This window comes from Dasypus novemcinctus, chromosome 6 (genome assembly GCF_030445035.2).
Source record: "Dasypus novemcinctus isolate mDasNov1 chromosome 6, mDasNov1.1.hap2, whole genome shotgun sequence".
Classification (NCBI taxonomy): domain Eukaryota; kingdom Metazoa; phylum Chordata; class Mammalia; order Cingulata; family Dasypodidae; genus Dasypus; species Dasypus novemcinctus.
This window is the reverse complement of record NC_080678.1, coordinates 23,994,272-24,011,272: the sequence shown is the minus strand read 5'-3', so window position 1 is coordinate 24,011,272 and position 17,001 is coordinate 23,994,272. Positions and strand designations below refer to the sequence as shown.

The following is a 17,001-nucleotide window of genomic DNA, read 5'->3' as shown; positions in this document are numbered from 1 at the left end:
CATAACATGTAAGTTGTCTGTTTCAACTTCAGATCAAAGAAAAGTGTGTGTGAGAGGGGGGGGATGAGGGTGTTTGATAAAGTCCTTGAGAATTGATAACCATAGTTCTATCCTCCTGTTCTTTGAGGTTCAAATTCATTCTACCTATCTGGTCTGGGAAATGGAGACACCTCAGTCTGGAAAATGAAATTAAATTGGTTTGTGAGTACATGTGGATACATACGTACACACAAGTGTTGGAAATCTATTTTCAAATACATCTATCCAGGCTTGGTGATTCTGGGCAAAGCAAAAACAGATGATCATTTTACCATTCTTTCGCCTTTTTTTTATAAGCTTCGAAATTTGCAAATTAGAGTTAGGGGGAAAAAGAATGAAACAGATCTGTTAATAATTACATGGAACAATTTCCAAAATCTACTTACTAGTACCTTCCTCTTAGGATCATTCTGAAGATTTAAAAAGTTAATACTTTTTAAAAGTGAAGTGTTTTGAACATGGCCTGGTACATAGCAAAACTCAGTACATTAGCTATTATTATCATCACTCTTGTGATTAGGAAGGAAAGAGATACATAACATAACTATAGTAGGTTACTGTTTGTAAAACAAAAAAGGGGTGCGAGGAAGAGCTATGTTATTGCTTGTCTATGTAGCAAACATTTTTGTAGGGATACACAGGAAACCGGCATCAAGTGGTTGCCTCCAGAGGGGAGGAAATGTTTGGCAGAAGATTAATTTTTTACTGTTTGAATTTTTATCATACACAACTACTATTTTGTTTTTATTATAAATAAAATAAACCTCAGAGAGTTTTTTAAAAAGACAGCTCTCTAGGATTCTGGTGATTATTTATGTTTGGGTCCACGAAAACTGATTACCTCTAAAGTCTTAGCCTCTATAATTCCCTTCAATTAGTAGAAAAGGTTTGAGAACTGATAGCATAGATTTAAAATATATAACTTTCCAAATAAGGGATCAGCATATTATAAAGAATCACAGAAATGAAGGTGGAAGATAAACTGTTTCCTAAAGGTATTCCAGGAAGCCTACTATGGTAGTACCTCCAGAATAGAAAGGATGGGATCTATCTCACTCACAGTGAAAGTGGTGAATTAATAACCCTTCTGATTTAAATCACTACGAGGACCAATTGTTAGTCATACAATTGGTTTGGGGGACAAAGAAACAAAGATGACAAGACCCCATTCTTAAAGACTCAGGCAAATAATATTACAAAAGCACTGCTTAAAATTACCTCCTGTGAGATTTATATATAACAACTCAAAAAAACTATCAAGGTACATTAAGTAGGGAAAAAAGCAGGCTACAAAAAAGATGTACAGTAAGTTTCCAATTAAACAGAGAAGTATATAATCATATAAACATGTGTGATTGGTTTATGCATTTGTTGCTTACATAACAAAAATATCAATTACTCATGAAATAAGGAATGGGATGGAAAGGGGTTAGGGGCAAGGGAGGAAAAAGTACAAAGAGGAACAAAGCATTGCTTTAGCATTTTTTTAAAAGGTATATTTTTACATAAATAAATTACCTATCTTCAACATATCACTAATGTCCAAAATGTTCTAACAAGATTAACTTACTTTAATAAATAAAACTCACCAGAGTATCAACTTAAGAATAACTATGTGAAAAATACCTGTTCAATCCGATGGGCCATCTCTTTGTGTAACTGTTGAATTGCATTTTTACCAGCAATATCTTGAGCTACTAGTTTATCTTTGGATGCTTTAACTTCTTTATTGAGTTCCTCTATTCTTGATTCTAACTGGAAAGAAAATTATCATCAGATTGCATTTAAAACCTATACCAAACAGATCACCAATAACTTGAATAAAAGCAATTTAAATAAAACAAAGAATGTATTAAGTAGACTTCAATCACTGAACTAAAAACTAAATGTCAGCAATGTTTCTGCATCTCACTGGAATAAGATATATATAAGTCTGAAACAGATTCTGATAATAAGATGAAATGGTAAGGCCTAGAGCAACCATTAAGGAAATAACAAAAAATTATAGTGAAAAAATAATTTAAGAAATTTAAAAAATATCCACTTAATGCAAAAGAAAATAAAAAGGAGGAAAAGAGGAACAAAAATGGCATGAAACATACAGAAAACAAAAAGTAAAATGGCAAACATAAATTCAACTATATCAAAAGTAACATTAAATGGATCAAACAATCCAATCAAAAGTCAGATACTGTCACACTGGATAAAAGATCTAAATATATACTGTCCAAAAAAAGACACATTATATTCAAAGATCAAAAAAAACTGAAAGTAAAAGGATGGAAGTAGTAGTTGCAGCAACCATAAGAAAACAGGTGGAGCTTTACCAATATCAGTCTAAGTAGACTAAAAAATAACATTACTAGAGATAAAGAGGGACATTTCATAATAGTAAAAGAGTCAATCCATCAGATATAAAAATTATAAACATATGTGCCTAACAACAAAGCATCAAAATATACAAAGTGAAGGGAGAAACAGACAATTCAATAATAGCTGGAGACTTCAAAACTTCATTTTCAATAATGGGATAGAACAAGTAGGCAGCAGATCAACAAGGAAATAGGAGACCTGAACATAATAAAGGAACTAGACCTAACAGACATATAAAAAACACTCCACCCCGCAATAGCAGAATACACATTCTTATTAAGCCTACAACGACCATTCTCTAGGATAAACTTATGCTAGGCCATAAAACAAACCTAAATAAATTTAAAAGAGGTGAAATAATACAAAATGTTTCCCAATCACAATGGAATGAAATTAGAAATCAATAACAGAAAAAAACTGGGAAATTCACAAATACACAGAAATTAATACTCAACAAATGGGAGAAATGAAAAGGGATGTTAGAAAATACCTTGAGATGATTGGAAAGGAACACACAACATGCCAAACTTATGGGAGGCAGTAAGGCAATGCTTAAAGGGAAATTTATAACAATTTATAGCAATTCAGCAAGACATAAAAAGACTTATACACCAAGAGGGATTAATCCCAGAAATGCAAGATTGGTTTAACATCTGAAAAATTAATATAATACATCATATCAACAGAATAAACAGAAACCACATGATCATCTCAAAAGATGTTGAAAAAGCATTTTACAAAATCTAATATCCTTCCACCATAAAAATACTCAACAGACTAAGAGTAGAAGGGAACTTTCTCAACCTGATAAAGGGCTCCTATGAAACATGCAAAACTAATGTCACACTCAATGGTAAGTGGATGCTTTCTCCCTAAATCAGGAATAAGACAAAGATGTCCACTCTCACCTCTTCTATTCGACATTGTGTTGGAGGTTCTAGCAGGGCAGTTCGACAAGAAAAGGAAATAAAGTCATCCTGACTAGAAAAAGAAGTAAAACTCTCTATTTGCAGATGACATGATCTTGTATATAGAAAATCCTAAGAAATCTACTAAAGAAACTTTAGAATGAGTAAATGAGTTTAGCAAGTTTAAGGACACAAGATCAATATTCAAAAATCAATTGTATTTCAATACTCTTGTAATGAACAATCTGAAAACAGAATGAAGGAAACAACTCCATTTCCAATAGTATAAAAAATATTTAGGAATAAATTTAACAAAATAAATGCAAGACTTTTACTCTGAAAACTAAAAAACTTTTGCTAAAAAACTTTCAATCCATGCTCATGGATTGAAAGACTTAATATTATTTGGATGCCAATTCTCCCCAAATTGATCTACAGATGCAATGCAATGCCTATCAGAATCCCAGCTGACTTCTTTCTAGAAATAGACCAACTGATACTAAGAACCTAATGGCAAGGAATGAACCAAGTTGGAGGACTAATAAATAATAGTAATGAAGACAATTGATACCATCATAAGAATAGACATATAGATCAATGAAATAGATTTGAGAGTCCAGAAATAAACCCAAATATCTATGATAAAATGATTTTTGACAAGGATGCCCAGACCCCTCAACGGGGAAAGAACAGTCTTTTCAACAAATGGTCCAGGGACAATAGGTTATCTACATGCAAAAGAATAAAGCTGGACCCTTACCTTGCACCATAAATAAAAATTAATTCAAAATGATATAATTTTTGAACCAAAACTGTAAGACTCATGAAGGAAACAGAGGGTAAAGCTTTGTGACCTTGGATTTGGTACTGAATTCTTACATATGATGACAAAGCACAAAAGCAACTAAAGAAAAATAGGACATCATCAGAATTTAAAACTTCTGTGCCTCAAAGAAAACTATCAAGAAAGTGAGACAATAACCCATGGAACAGGAGAAAATATTTGTAAATCCTATCTTATAAAGGGACCTGTATCTAGAATATATAAAGAACACTTACAAACAAAAGACAACCCAATTAAAAATGGGCAATAGGTCTAAAGACATTTTTCCAAAAGAAGATATAAAAATAGTCAATATGAAAAGATGGTCAACATCATTAGTCATCAGGGAAGGCAAATTAAGACCATTATCAGATATTGCTTCGCCCCACTATGATGCATAGTCAAGAAGTCAGATAATAATGCGTGTTGGTGAGAATGTGGAAAATTGAAACTCTCATGCATTATTGCTGGTGGGAATATAAAATGGTGCATTTACTTTGGAAAACAATCCTTAAAAAGCTGAACAGTTACTATATGACCTAAAAATTCCACTTCTAAATATATATCTAAGAGAAGTGAAAACATTTGTCCACATAAAAACTTGTATGTGAATGCTCATGGTAACATTATTTACAATAGCCAAAAGGAGGAAACAACCCAAATGTCCATCAACTTATGAATGGATAAATAAAAGATTGTATATTTATGTACTTGAATATTATTCAGCCATAAAAAGGACTAGAGTACTGATACATGCTACAACATGGGTGAACCTTGAAACCATTACACTAAGTGAAAGAAGCCAGTCACAAGAGACCACATATTATATGGTCACACTCCATTTATATGAAATGTCCAAAACAGACAAATATAAAAAGGCAGAAAGTAGATTAATTGTTGCCTAGGGCTGGGAAGGTTGGAGGGAAATGCAGAGTGACTTATAAAGGGTACAAAGTTTTTTTTGAGGTGATAAAAATACTCTAAAATTTATTGTGGTAATGGCTGTACAACTGTGAATATACTAAAAGCCATCAAACCATTTAAATTGGTGAATGGTATGGTATGCGAATTATATCACCATAAAACTGTTTCCAACCAGCCAACCTAAAGCTTACTGTACCTGTATACTAATTTTTCTTATGATAACATTTATCTAGAGCTGCAGTGTCCAAGAGAAATGTAATACAAGCCCTGCACATAATTTAGAGATTTTCTAGCAGACACAATTTAAAAAAATTAAGAAGAAACAAATGAGGTCACATATTTTATTAAACCCAATACATCCAAAATATTACCATTTCAACACATAAGCAAATGAAAAATTGAGCTGTTTTACATTCTTCTTCCCACCCCCTCCCTGTATTAAGTCTTTGAATTTAGGTGTGGATTTTACACTTACAGCACCTCTCAATTTGTACTACCCAAATTCTAAGTGCTCAATAGCTACACGTAGTTAGTGGCTACCATATTGCACAGCACAGATGTACTGATAAAAATAAGGGAGAAAATCCTGTAACATCAACTTCCTATTTAGAAGTATAAAGTTCTCTAAATGCCAGCAAAAGAAAGGTGAATCATGTTTCTCTTTGAAAAAGGCAAAACCACCAATAAGCTCATGAAAGGAATAGCCCTGGTTCCTTCCCATCTGTTCAGTCTGAAGTTTCTGATCATCACCAGCATGTCCTGACTACTAAAATCTGGATTCAGTCTATTATTAAGGCTCCCTCAGATTTAAAGTTCTAAGTTTGGTTCATGTGGGGCAGACTCAAAGCACATAAAAACCAGGATATAAAAATACAAAATTAAAAAATACGGTCACCTTCCAACTATATAAAGGTGTATTAAGTGTATCTAGACATTATTAAAGGAAATGTCATTCAATTTTTTATGTTATTACGAATTGTTTGCTGTTATTTTATGTGAAAGATGAGACAAAAGGAAAGATTCTTAAGGCTAGAATGTTTTTCTCCTACCCACAGAAGAAAAATCAGCTTAGAAAGAGAAACAGCAGCTGAGTTTTGTGGGAAGAGGAAGGGAAGGAAAAGGACAGGTTAGGGAAGCCAGCTAACCAGAAAAAGATTAAATTATGAAAGCCAGACTTTCCAGTGTAATTCACAAAAATACTAAGAATGGAACTATATTAAACAATAAACTTTTTAAAAATCCTAATGCCAGATATAAATTTTTACATATCTATTGCTTTTTCCCTTAACTGGCCAAAACAACCTAGTTGACTGTCAGAGCAAATCATCTTTTATTTCCCAGATACCATATAATACAGTCATACATATATAAAAATATGTATTTACATAAAAGAAAAAACTGGCTATGTTTTTCCATTTAGAAAAGAGAATACTTTACATAACAAGCAATTCTCTGCTTTTTAAAATGCAATTTAACTTACAGAACTTCAATACAGATATACAACTTTTCAGGACTGCATTAATTTTGTCATGAAAGATTTTTTTTGTCTTTTTACCTTTTTAATTGTGCTCATATGCTGCTTTTCTGTTTCCGTTCTTTTTTTTAATTCTTCTCTTAAATTGTCTTTTTCTGAACAAATGTCTAAAATGAGCTCTTGATGCTTCTTATTTTCTTTAATTAACCTAAGATAAAATGGGCAGTATAGGTCAAACACAAGTAAAAAGGGAGCTAAAATGATACATGATAAATGATAGATGGAATATCACCTGTTTGCAGATTAGGGTATAGATACCTATGGTTTATAAATCAATATAATAAACATAGCAGGGGGTGCTACTGATCTAGTGTACAGAGGCCAGTGATGCTGCTAAGCATCCTACAGTGCACATGACAGCACCTTCACAACAAAGGACTATCTGGCCCCAATTATCAATAATAGTACTGAGGTTGAGAAATCTTGCTTTAAAGATTTTAATACTTAGATACATATACAAATAATAGTAAACAAAAATTTAAGCAAAAAATTTCATTTTGGGACCCTCTAGAAAAATATAAATAAAATCTTAAAAATGACTTGCAAGGTACACAGAACTATAATCAGAAATATATATAACCTAAGAAAGTTAACAGCTATATTCTAGGCTTGTTAATGATAGCCATTGCCTAATAGTTATTTCACAATATTTGCTAAATTAGCTTTAAGTTTAATATTTAAAATCAGTTCATGAAATTATTACTACCACTTGTGTTTTACAAATGTAAAAGAAAAACATCAGCCCTGAAGCGTAGAACTTGTTCCAGTTCACGTAGTTAATAAGTGACTGAACTGAGATTTGGACCAATGTCTAACTGCAAAGCCTAGGCCTTTCCACCTTAGTTCTTGGAAGATCATTCACTCATTTGCTAAACAAATGCTAACTGGGTACCTACTATGTACCTACACTGTTCTGGAAGTTGGGCATACAATAGCAAACAGTCCTGCCCTCGTGGACCTTATTCTCTAAGAGAGAAATACAAAATAAAATAGATATATAATAAAATGTCAGGTAGTGATTAAGTTCTATTAAGAAAAACAGAGGGCAAGAGGACAAAGAGTACTTTGAGCTGTGATTTTAGATAAGGTAGTCAGGGGAGGCCTCTCTGTAGTTGGGATAGTTGAACACAGGAATGAAATAAGTAAGACATGCAAAGTATTTGGGAAAAAGGCAAATGCAGCACGCAAATTTATTCAAGGTTTTTATGGCATATTGGTTTAATTTAGATTATTTAGATGATTAAGACATATACTTGACTTGTTACAGAAAATTACTTCAAACAAAAATCCCTGGCCATAGTGCATAAGTAAACAATTAAGGAAAGAAGTAGTAAGGAGTAGTAAGCACCCAAATTGTTACTCTTACATGTCAAATGCAAATCTTATACATAACTATCTTTCTTAATTAAGAGTTTTTATTGGAAACTTGGAAAATATGGTTATGTTAGAACACAGGGAAATGGATATATAAATGGACATTTGGAAATAATGTGTTCACTGAAATTTAGAAGTCAAAAAAGAAGTTACAAGTCAAAAGAACTGTATAGTAGTTTTCTTCAGAGAAAATCTTTCACAAATTAGTTGTTTTAGAGCCAATCTAAGCATGAAGCACTGTATTTTGGAATTAAAAATATGCATAGAACAAAACGTTAAAACAGATTTAATGTAATATCTGATATTTGTATAAAGCCTTAATATTCACAAAACAATCCCATTAGGTAGGTATCATCCCAATTATACAGATGAAAAATCTCTGACTTGGAGAGGGTGGTTTGGCTAACCTAATAGAATTTGCAAGTGGCAGGGAAGCATTCCAACTCCAGGCTTCTGAAGAGAAGCATGCTTTTCCTACTCTACCATGCTGCCATCGTTCCAACAAGATGGCACAAAAAAGAGGAATTTTCTATTACATATCTATTATTTTATGATAAATTTGACTTTAGGTCATACAAATAATCACATTAAAAATCTCTGAAGCCAAACTAGGCTTAGTCTTGATTTTGTCATTTTCTAGCATGACCTTCAGCACTTATTTAATCTCTCTGTACTCCAAGTATCTCAACTGTAAAATGGACATAATAGTACATACCATATAAAGTTGTTGTAAGGATTCCATGAATTAAAACATGTAAAATGTCAAGCACGAAATTAACAGCACACGTGTTTGCTATTATTATTATTCAATTTACAATGTTTTATAATTTCCAAGAGAGGTATGAAAGTGGTAAGAGTATAGACCTAAGGAAAAGTGAGAGGAGGTGTCAGGGATAAGCTCAAGCAGAAGGTCTGAAAGAAGAGGTACAGGTAATAAAGAAAATGAGGGAGCTACCCTAAAAAATAACAATAGCAGAAGCAATGAGGGTTCGAGTTCAAAAGCATGTTAACAGTTTTTTGTAAGGATATAAGGAGGAAGAGTAGGAGGCATTGGTTTGGGGACAATATTAAAAAGGGCCTCAATGCCAAGAGATTACAGTTCATTGGATAAGCCAATGAAAGGTGAACTGATTTTGAGCAGACTGATCCACAATGAATGAACAGGATAATCTGGAAGAGTAAAAGCTAAAAGGAAGGAGATCATTAAAAGAAAATTTCATATCCATCAATATTTGGATTATGGTACATTTTTTCCTGTCATCCTCCTCTGGTATCTGGACTTCCTTCCTCCCTTTCTCTATACACATATACACACACATTTCTCTATTTCCCTCTAATTTTTAAAATATATTTTAAAGGAGAATCACTCTGTATTTTAGTGAAGACGAGATGTTTTATTTCCTTTCTTAAAGGTTATATACACATATTTATTGATCAAGGACTACATGCATGGCACTATTGTGGGATTAACAGTAGATAAGAACTCAATTTCCAATCCCTAAAGCAATAAAAAACTTACTTTTTTATGGTATGTTCCTGCTGCAAATACTTATCTTGTACACATTTTTCAAATATAACTAATGCATGTTCACCCTTATTCATTCCATTTGGTACTCGGTGTTCATCTGCAAATTCCGTAGATAAGAGCTCAGATTCGATTTCTTCCAACAAATCCTCCGATGCTGAAACATTTTTTATTTTTGAAATAAGTTTCTTGGTGCAGTCTGTATCGTAGGGACTTTCTGAATAAGTCTTTTGATTAGCTGCTTCTGTAAATGTAGATGACCTTAAATCCGCCAAAATTTGTGTTAACATCTGTTCTGATTCATTTGTTTTTGAAACTTGGTTTGCAAAATCTCCAGCAGGAAAATTAGCTACTTGTTCAGCATTTTCTGGGCATATGTCTATTTTAGCACAAGAATCCTCACCTTCATCATTATTTAGAATATAATCTTCCTGTGCTTCAATTTGATTATTGTTTTCAATAGGCTGACATAAAGTCTTATCGAAGTCTGAAGACAACAGTCTGGACTCATTTTCTAAGCTGCTGCTTTCACCACCAGAAAACAAGTTGCATGAGTCTTCCTTTAATTCAGAAGTTGTTCCGATATTTTTATTAGAGGAAAGAGAGGCTATGTGCTCTGTCTCTGACATGCTGACTGGTACCAATTCACTCTGCACTTCTTCAAATCTGCTCCTGGTCTTCGTTTTACATCTAAGAAAGTCAAAACATAAAAAATAAAAAAAAATTAACCAAGACTCCATATATATCTGTATACCTCCGTGTTGTTGAATAACTACGATGTTGATAACTAAGAACACAAATTTCATCACTAATAGTTCCTTTAAGAGCTTTTGCTCAGGGGAAAGATAAAAGAATAAGACAGTCACCCAAATGTGCCACAATCGATAGGGAGCTACAAATTCCCATTCTTTCCTTTTTCTATTTCTATCTTATAGCATCACCAGTCAGTTACTTTCAGTTGCAGTTTGGCAACTGAATAACCCCAATAACCTGCTAACTGAAAAGTTAAAGAATTGTTTATAATTCCTTCAGTTCAATAAGGGGGAAAATGACTACCTAAAGAATCTATAAGAAAATACTGGGAAAATGAGCCAATAATGAAAGCACTAGAAGAGAAATCACATACCAAGATAATATAAACAAGGTACATTAACTACAATAAAAATTTACTGAGAAGGAAAATTAAGCACAAGACAGCAACCTACATCTCAGACATCCAGAGCTGAACTGTAAAGAATTCAGGGTGTAAAGGACCCCTGATAGGATTTTCAAACATTCTCATCAAGAATAAACAATAGTGCAAATCAAATGGAGCCCATATACACTGTCTAGGTCATAAATGCAACATTAAAAAAATTAATTTCACAAGGTTAGAATGTATTTTTATATTGTATGTGAGGATCACTATTCTAGCCATTTTAGTCAAATTTAAAAATTATCCTGGAACAAATATCTCAAATTTCAGCAATCTTGATGACTTATTGTAAGCATAAAAGTGATATGGCTCAACTAGAAACTGAGGAACATTATTCTAGGAATGCAGAAAACAGGAGGAATAATTGTTCAAAAGGAAAGAAGACCAACTTGTTTGCTAAATACCCTGGCCTTCTAGTTCAGATGGACTTGTGGTACAACAACTAATATAGACATTAGCCTTAATACTCTAAACTGCCTATCTAAGTAACATATTTCTAAACGACCAAAGAAAAAATCACTACCTTGCTGAATATGTCTTATAACTAAGCCAAAGTTCACACTAATATTAAAGGCTTGGTTGGACAATACAAATAAATGCAGTAAGCACATAAAATGCCTTACAAGAATTATTAAGTGTGCTGTATTCCAAAACTGAGGACAAAGTAATCCTCAAACAGAAGCATTAGCCACCTAATTACCTTTCCCTAAGGAATTCATTTAAGACATAACTTGTGACTGTGTTGCTGTTGAATTTTAAATCTTACCAATTTAGAATTCAATCTAGAAACTATTGAGGGAAGTGATTTTAAAAATCATAACTAGCTAATGCTGGACCAACATAAGGCAACTAAGAACTGACCAAAATGAAATGTATAGCACATAAAGAATCCATTTAAAAGAGAATCCAAGGCTGTGCATGGGTGTGGGAGTCGGGTATCATAGCCCAGAAGCAGCCAGCAAGCTCTGATCCAGCTTCTACTCAGCCTGGGCCTATGCACACTTATGAGCTGCTTTCCACCCAGGCGGCCCTTGAATCCTCCTGCATCCTGCCCTGCCACTGTTGTCCAATTGGTCCGCTTCTATTCCCAGGGCAGATGGGGAATATGATGCTCACAGAGTGGCATACTTCAATGATGCAGATAATGATGCTAAGGAAATTGCATAAAGGGTTACACACACACTAGTTGGCTATGATCTGGTTCCAGAATCCAAAACCATCAATGCTGCTTTGCTGTCATGCAGACAGTTGAATGATTTTGCTGGTGCAGTTTGCATCCTAAAGGTTAAGGACAAAGCAGAACCTCATAAGGAAATCTACCTCCATGTCATCCAGGAAGTTAGACCAACTTTAAACAGATTCAGAATCTTCACTCCAGAGGAGCTGGGCCTTGACAAAGTGTAAACTACCACAGGTGGGTTTCCCAAGAATTTACTGGTGTTGCTATTTGATTGTGAACAGTCATCTGGAAAAATTGATAACATATTACTTTATTCAAACAAGTTTTCTTTTCATCGAGTACGAAAACATGTAATGGTAACTTGGACGTTAATAAAAGGGAAATAAGTTAGAACAGAATAAGACTGCAAAGGCACTGTGACTCTACCACCAGGGCAAGTGAGAAATTTTATCACCTGACAATTTTCTGGCTCCAATGTATGTGTCATGATTTCTCCACGGAAAAGCACTATGGAAATAATAGGAATTATTCTCCTCTCACTCAGCTTTCATATTTCCCTTGTTTAGTCCTCAAATCTTTATTTTCCCTCTTAGAATTCATCTACTTAAAGAACTTGAACAACACATAATTTATGCCCATATAATCATTCAGTCCTGTGTTCTTGAATTATAGATGATTTATCTATCTCCTCTTTACTCTGTGTCTATCTAAATATAAAATCTCCAAGTGAACACAGGCATTTCTACCAGATATTCCATCATCTTCTCAAAGTCAAAATGGCTAGCTCCAAAATCACCATTACTGCCCCTATATTTGAGTCCTCCCAGCTCTTTCCAATTGTTATCAATGGTATAATTTTTCTTAGTTATCTAACTCTTTCCTCATAGTCTTTTACCAAGTTCATGTCTCCTGCATTTAAATCCTCCCTTCCACTGTCATTGACTCTTACCTGCAACCTATCCCAGACCCCTGAGGACTTCATACCTGGGACACTAGAACCCTTTCTCACTCCATTCTTCCCTCCTGTTTTTCATCCAGCAACCCCAAGGGAAGGAGCAGAGCAAGGAGGTAAATGGAAGGGCAGGTGACATTGCACAATCCAGAGAACTACTAGGCCAAAGGATAGGTCACCCAATCCAGAGGTGGGCTGAAGCATATACTCATCAACTCTGCCAGATGCTGCTATAAAGTGTATTCTTAGTGGCAGACGGGGTCAGGGAACTAAAACACACCTCCGAAAAAATCCACATACACAGCCTCCCCAAAGACCACCATCACAGCAACCAGATGAACCAGAGTGAGGTCAGGGCCACCTCCATCCTCTTTAGAAGTTCATACAATGACAGCTCTGCTTCTGCTGGCCCATCTTCCTCAATTCCAAAGAGGCTACTAGAGTAAGGAAAGGGAGCACGTTTTAGAGCCAGATTACACCTCTTTTTCTCCAATCCACATAGCTGGAGAATAATAGTTTCAGCCTCTCCTCAGGAAGAAGAATGAATTTATGATTAAAGTTCCTTGTTTTTTAAATAAATGGGACCTTTCTTAATCCCTGAGTTTTCTGTAACAACCAAAAATGGCAGAAAAGGTATGATATCAGGCTAAGACATTATTAAGGGAGGTACACTACAGAGGGAAGTGAGAGGGGCTTTATATAGTATGAGTGGAGACCCATTTAGGAAAAAATAAAACTATTCCATGTTTATACCCTAGTTTAGATTTCTCAGTAAACCAGCTATACTACTTTTCCAATCTTCTCTCTCAACATATTTCTAAAATCCTAGTGTTTTACTATATTTTACCAGTCCAACCAGTCTAAAGAGCCCCCCAAACAACCCCATCTAGAATGTCCTTCCCTTCAGTCTATCCAGAGCTTAAGTATTCAATGGACACTTTCAAGTTGCTGCCAATCAACAAATGTTTAATGCCACATATTCCTCCAAATTTTCTCTATTTGCAAGTATAAAAATAATTTCTCATGTAAATTAAAACACATGATACATTTATACTCATCTAGCATATAGTCATAATCTTCCTTGTGACATTTTTAGACAGCAGTTTCCAGCCTTTTGAATGATGTCTACACTAGCAATAAGCCTTATTCAGAATTAAATCAAACTTCTTCAATCTCAAGTAAAATAGTAATAATTAGTAAATATTAAAAATATATTCTTTATTGCATTTACACTCATTTTTGCAAATGCTGTTTAGTGGTTCTAAATGGGGGTAGGACACACTGGGTTTATACAATGATCTGGGGATATGAACTGCATTTAGTGAATGGGAATCAGATTGTAAGAAGATATGTAATGTGCAGGATAGTGCAGAACAACAACAAAAAATTGTCTCACTTCCTGCTGGATATTCATTTAGGTAAAAAAAAAAAAAAACCCTGTTTTTACAATCACCTAATCTTAGACTCTAATTGTTTATATTATTCTCCTATAAATTAAGACTTAGTTTACTCTCAAAAGACAAGTGCCTCCTAAACTATTTCTCAGTAATATGACCATGACTTTTTAAAAGGTCAAAAATTGGCATCTGATAACCACTTAGCTTGCAAATGTAGTTTTCTGATGCTCAAATGAATACTGGAAGCAAAAGGAAAAGTAATGAACCCATGACAAGAGATGAAATAAGTGCACAAGAATTATGGCCATGATAAAGGGGGGGGGGGCGGTGTGAAAGCATCTGAGTACAGTTGACATTGCCATGTAGGCAGTTTGCTGTGCTCTCTGTTTTTCTTTGGTGGGGAAGGGAGGAGTGAGGATGGCAACAAAGTTGCTGAGGATGGACTAGCCTAGATGGTATTAAGACTAAAGGGTAGGAATTTAAAACTAGTCATTTATTTACAAGATTATTTTAAGAATTGCTTGTACAAATCAAATTTACAATCAAATATACAGTATTACAATTATAGATTACAATATATGTTGACTTTTTGAGGTTAAAAAATAGGTTATTTGACTTTTTTAGCAACTCTTACTCATTAGGGGAAAATACTGTTTTTAAAATTTAGCACAGTCACAAAATTCCCCTTAATTCAAGCACTTTTTTATTCTTCCCCAAGTTGTTTGATTCTGACACAGTACTACAGGACCAATTCACACTTCAAAATTGTTTCTGTGGAGTGAGAACTGGTTTCGCTCTGACTGGAGCTCATCAGCTGTAGGCAACTGGTCAAGAACATTTTTTATTTGCCATAAAGCCAACCATTCTCACCTTGGATTTTATTTCTTAATGAAAAGGATATACACATAAATACGCCTATTAGGACTTAACTTTTAAAAACTCACAATTTTAATTATTTCCATTAAATAAGCCATACAAATGTAAGCACCACCTTGCTTTTAGCTCTACTTACTTTTTCTCTGCTAATTAGCACTATAAACAACAAAAACATAGGCTTATTAAAAAACTGCAAATATAAATAAGTCCAACTGACAGATGTTTGATAATAGGTTATCAAAAAAACAAGTCTTATACAAGGGTACCAAGTCAGAAATACATCTTCAAACCAGAGAGTAATTAATTCATTCACCAAATATGTATTGGGTACTATTATGTCCAGGCACTGTTCTAGGTGGTGGGAGTATAGCAGTGAATAAAACAGACATCCCTCCTGGAGCTAACATTCTGTTGTAGTGCACCAATATATATGTCTCTATATTAAATTTTTTGCTCTTCATGTGTTGCTGCCAATCAACAAGCATTAAATATTTATTTTAAAGTTACAGTACTTTAATTTTAAGGCTTGCTTGAGTTCCATCAGAAGTTATATAAAAAATGCTGAGTGGGGAAGCAGATGTAGCTGAAGTGACTGAGCCTCGGCCTACCATATGAGAGGTCCCTGGTTCGGTTCCTGGTGCCTCCTAAAGAAGACAGAGAGCTGGTGTTATGGGCAGGCGCAGCAAGTTGACACAACAAGAGACACAAGGAGGAAAATATAATGAGAAACACAACAAAGCTTGGTGTGGAAGATTCCAGTACCTCCTAAAGAGGACAAGCAAGACAGCGAGCTGATGTAATGGGCAGGCGTGGCAAGGTGACACAACATGATGATCCAACGAGAAAGAAAAAACAAAAAACAAAATGAGAGACACAACAAAGCAGGGAACAGAGGTGGCTCAAGCAATTAGGTGCCTCCCTCCCATATTGGAGGTCCCCGGTTCAGTTTTCCTAAAGAAACACGGAAGAAGAACAGACACAGCAAGTGCAAACAATGAGGGGGTGGGGAGAAAGAAATAAATCTTAAAAAAAAAAAAAAGATGCTGAGTGCTTTAAATCTAATAGGAAAATGTGGTTCAGCTCAGTATAAATATTGTTTAAAAAAAAACTAGAAATTTTCAATTATAAAATGTACCATTTGAGTCTCAAACAATATCAGTTGTATACTTCCCAAATAATGTCATTAAGATAAGCAATTTTGGCCTATGACAGCACTCTGTTCTTTAACATAATGGTTTACTTCCCTTTGTAGGAAAAGTACATCAAAAGGTTTTTTACATTTTCTCCAAATATACTTCTAAAGCAAAGCAAACAAAAGAATAACTTCTTTACGAGAAGTTCTAGCAAGATTTTAATATGGTAAACAAAATCAGAAGTAATAAATTAAAGAAGCATCCACAGTCCAATATAATAACAACTTCAAAATAACTGACTTTTGTTATATACATTTAAAAACACCTTTTCTTGATAGTTTTTTAAAAATAGAACAGAACAGAACCTGTGTAGGAAACATGAAAACCTTGTTTTACACAATGATATTGAAGTTTCATATGAAGTAAATTTATGCAGATCAAATTCTACTTTTAATTAAAAGATTAAAACTGAGCTGGAATTTTCAAAAAAACTCTACAGTTCTATGGAAAAGAAGAACTTTTTTTTTTTTAAAGATTTATTTAGTTAGTTATTTCTCTCCCCTTCCCCCTCCCCACCCCGGTTATCTGTTCTCTGTGTCTATTTGCTGTGTGTTCTTTGTCCGCTTCTGTTGTTGTCAGTGGCATGGGAATCTGTGTTTCTTTTTGTTGCGTCATCTTGTGTCAGCTCTCCGTGTGTGCGGCGCTATTCCTGGGCAGGCTGCACTTTCCTTCCTGCTGGGCGGTTCTCCTTATGGGGCGCACTCCTTG

At 34.3% G+C, this 17,001-nt stretch overlaps 1 protein-coding gene across 2 annotated transcripts in view; it reads right to left on the bottom strand.

The window, feature by feature from the left end:
* Positions 1-17,001, bottom strand: part of CCDC186 (coiled-coil domain containing 186) — a 45,173-nt gene that overhangs the window by 24,702 nt on the left and 3,470 nt on the right. Inside the window, exons 1-4 of one of the 2 annotated variants that reach the window (XM_012525685.3) lie at positions 12,016-14,969; positions 9,495-10,190; positions 6,623-6,749; positions 1,666-1,794 (exon numbers count right to left, since the gene is read on the bottom strand). In XM_012525685.3, the coding sequence (XP_012381139.3) occupies positions 1,666-1,794; positions 6,623-6,749; positions 9,495-10,190; positions 12,016-12,179 (1,116 nt within the window). In that variant the 5' untranslated portion in view covers positions 12,180-14,969. Of the gene's footprint in view, positions 1-1,665; positions 1,795-6,622; positions 6,750-9,494; positions 10,191-12,015; positions 14,970-17,001 lie in introns of those variants that run through there. The other variant, XM_058298353.2, reaches the window with a different exon arrangement.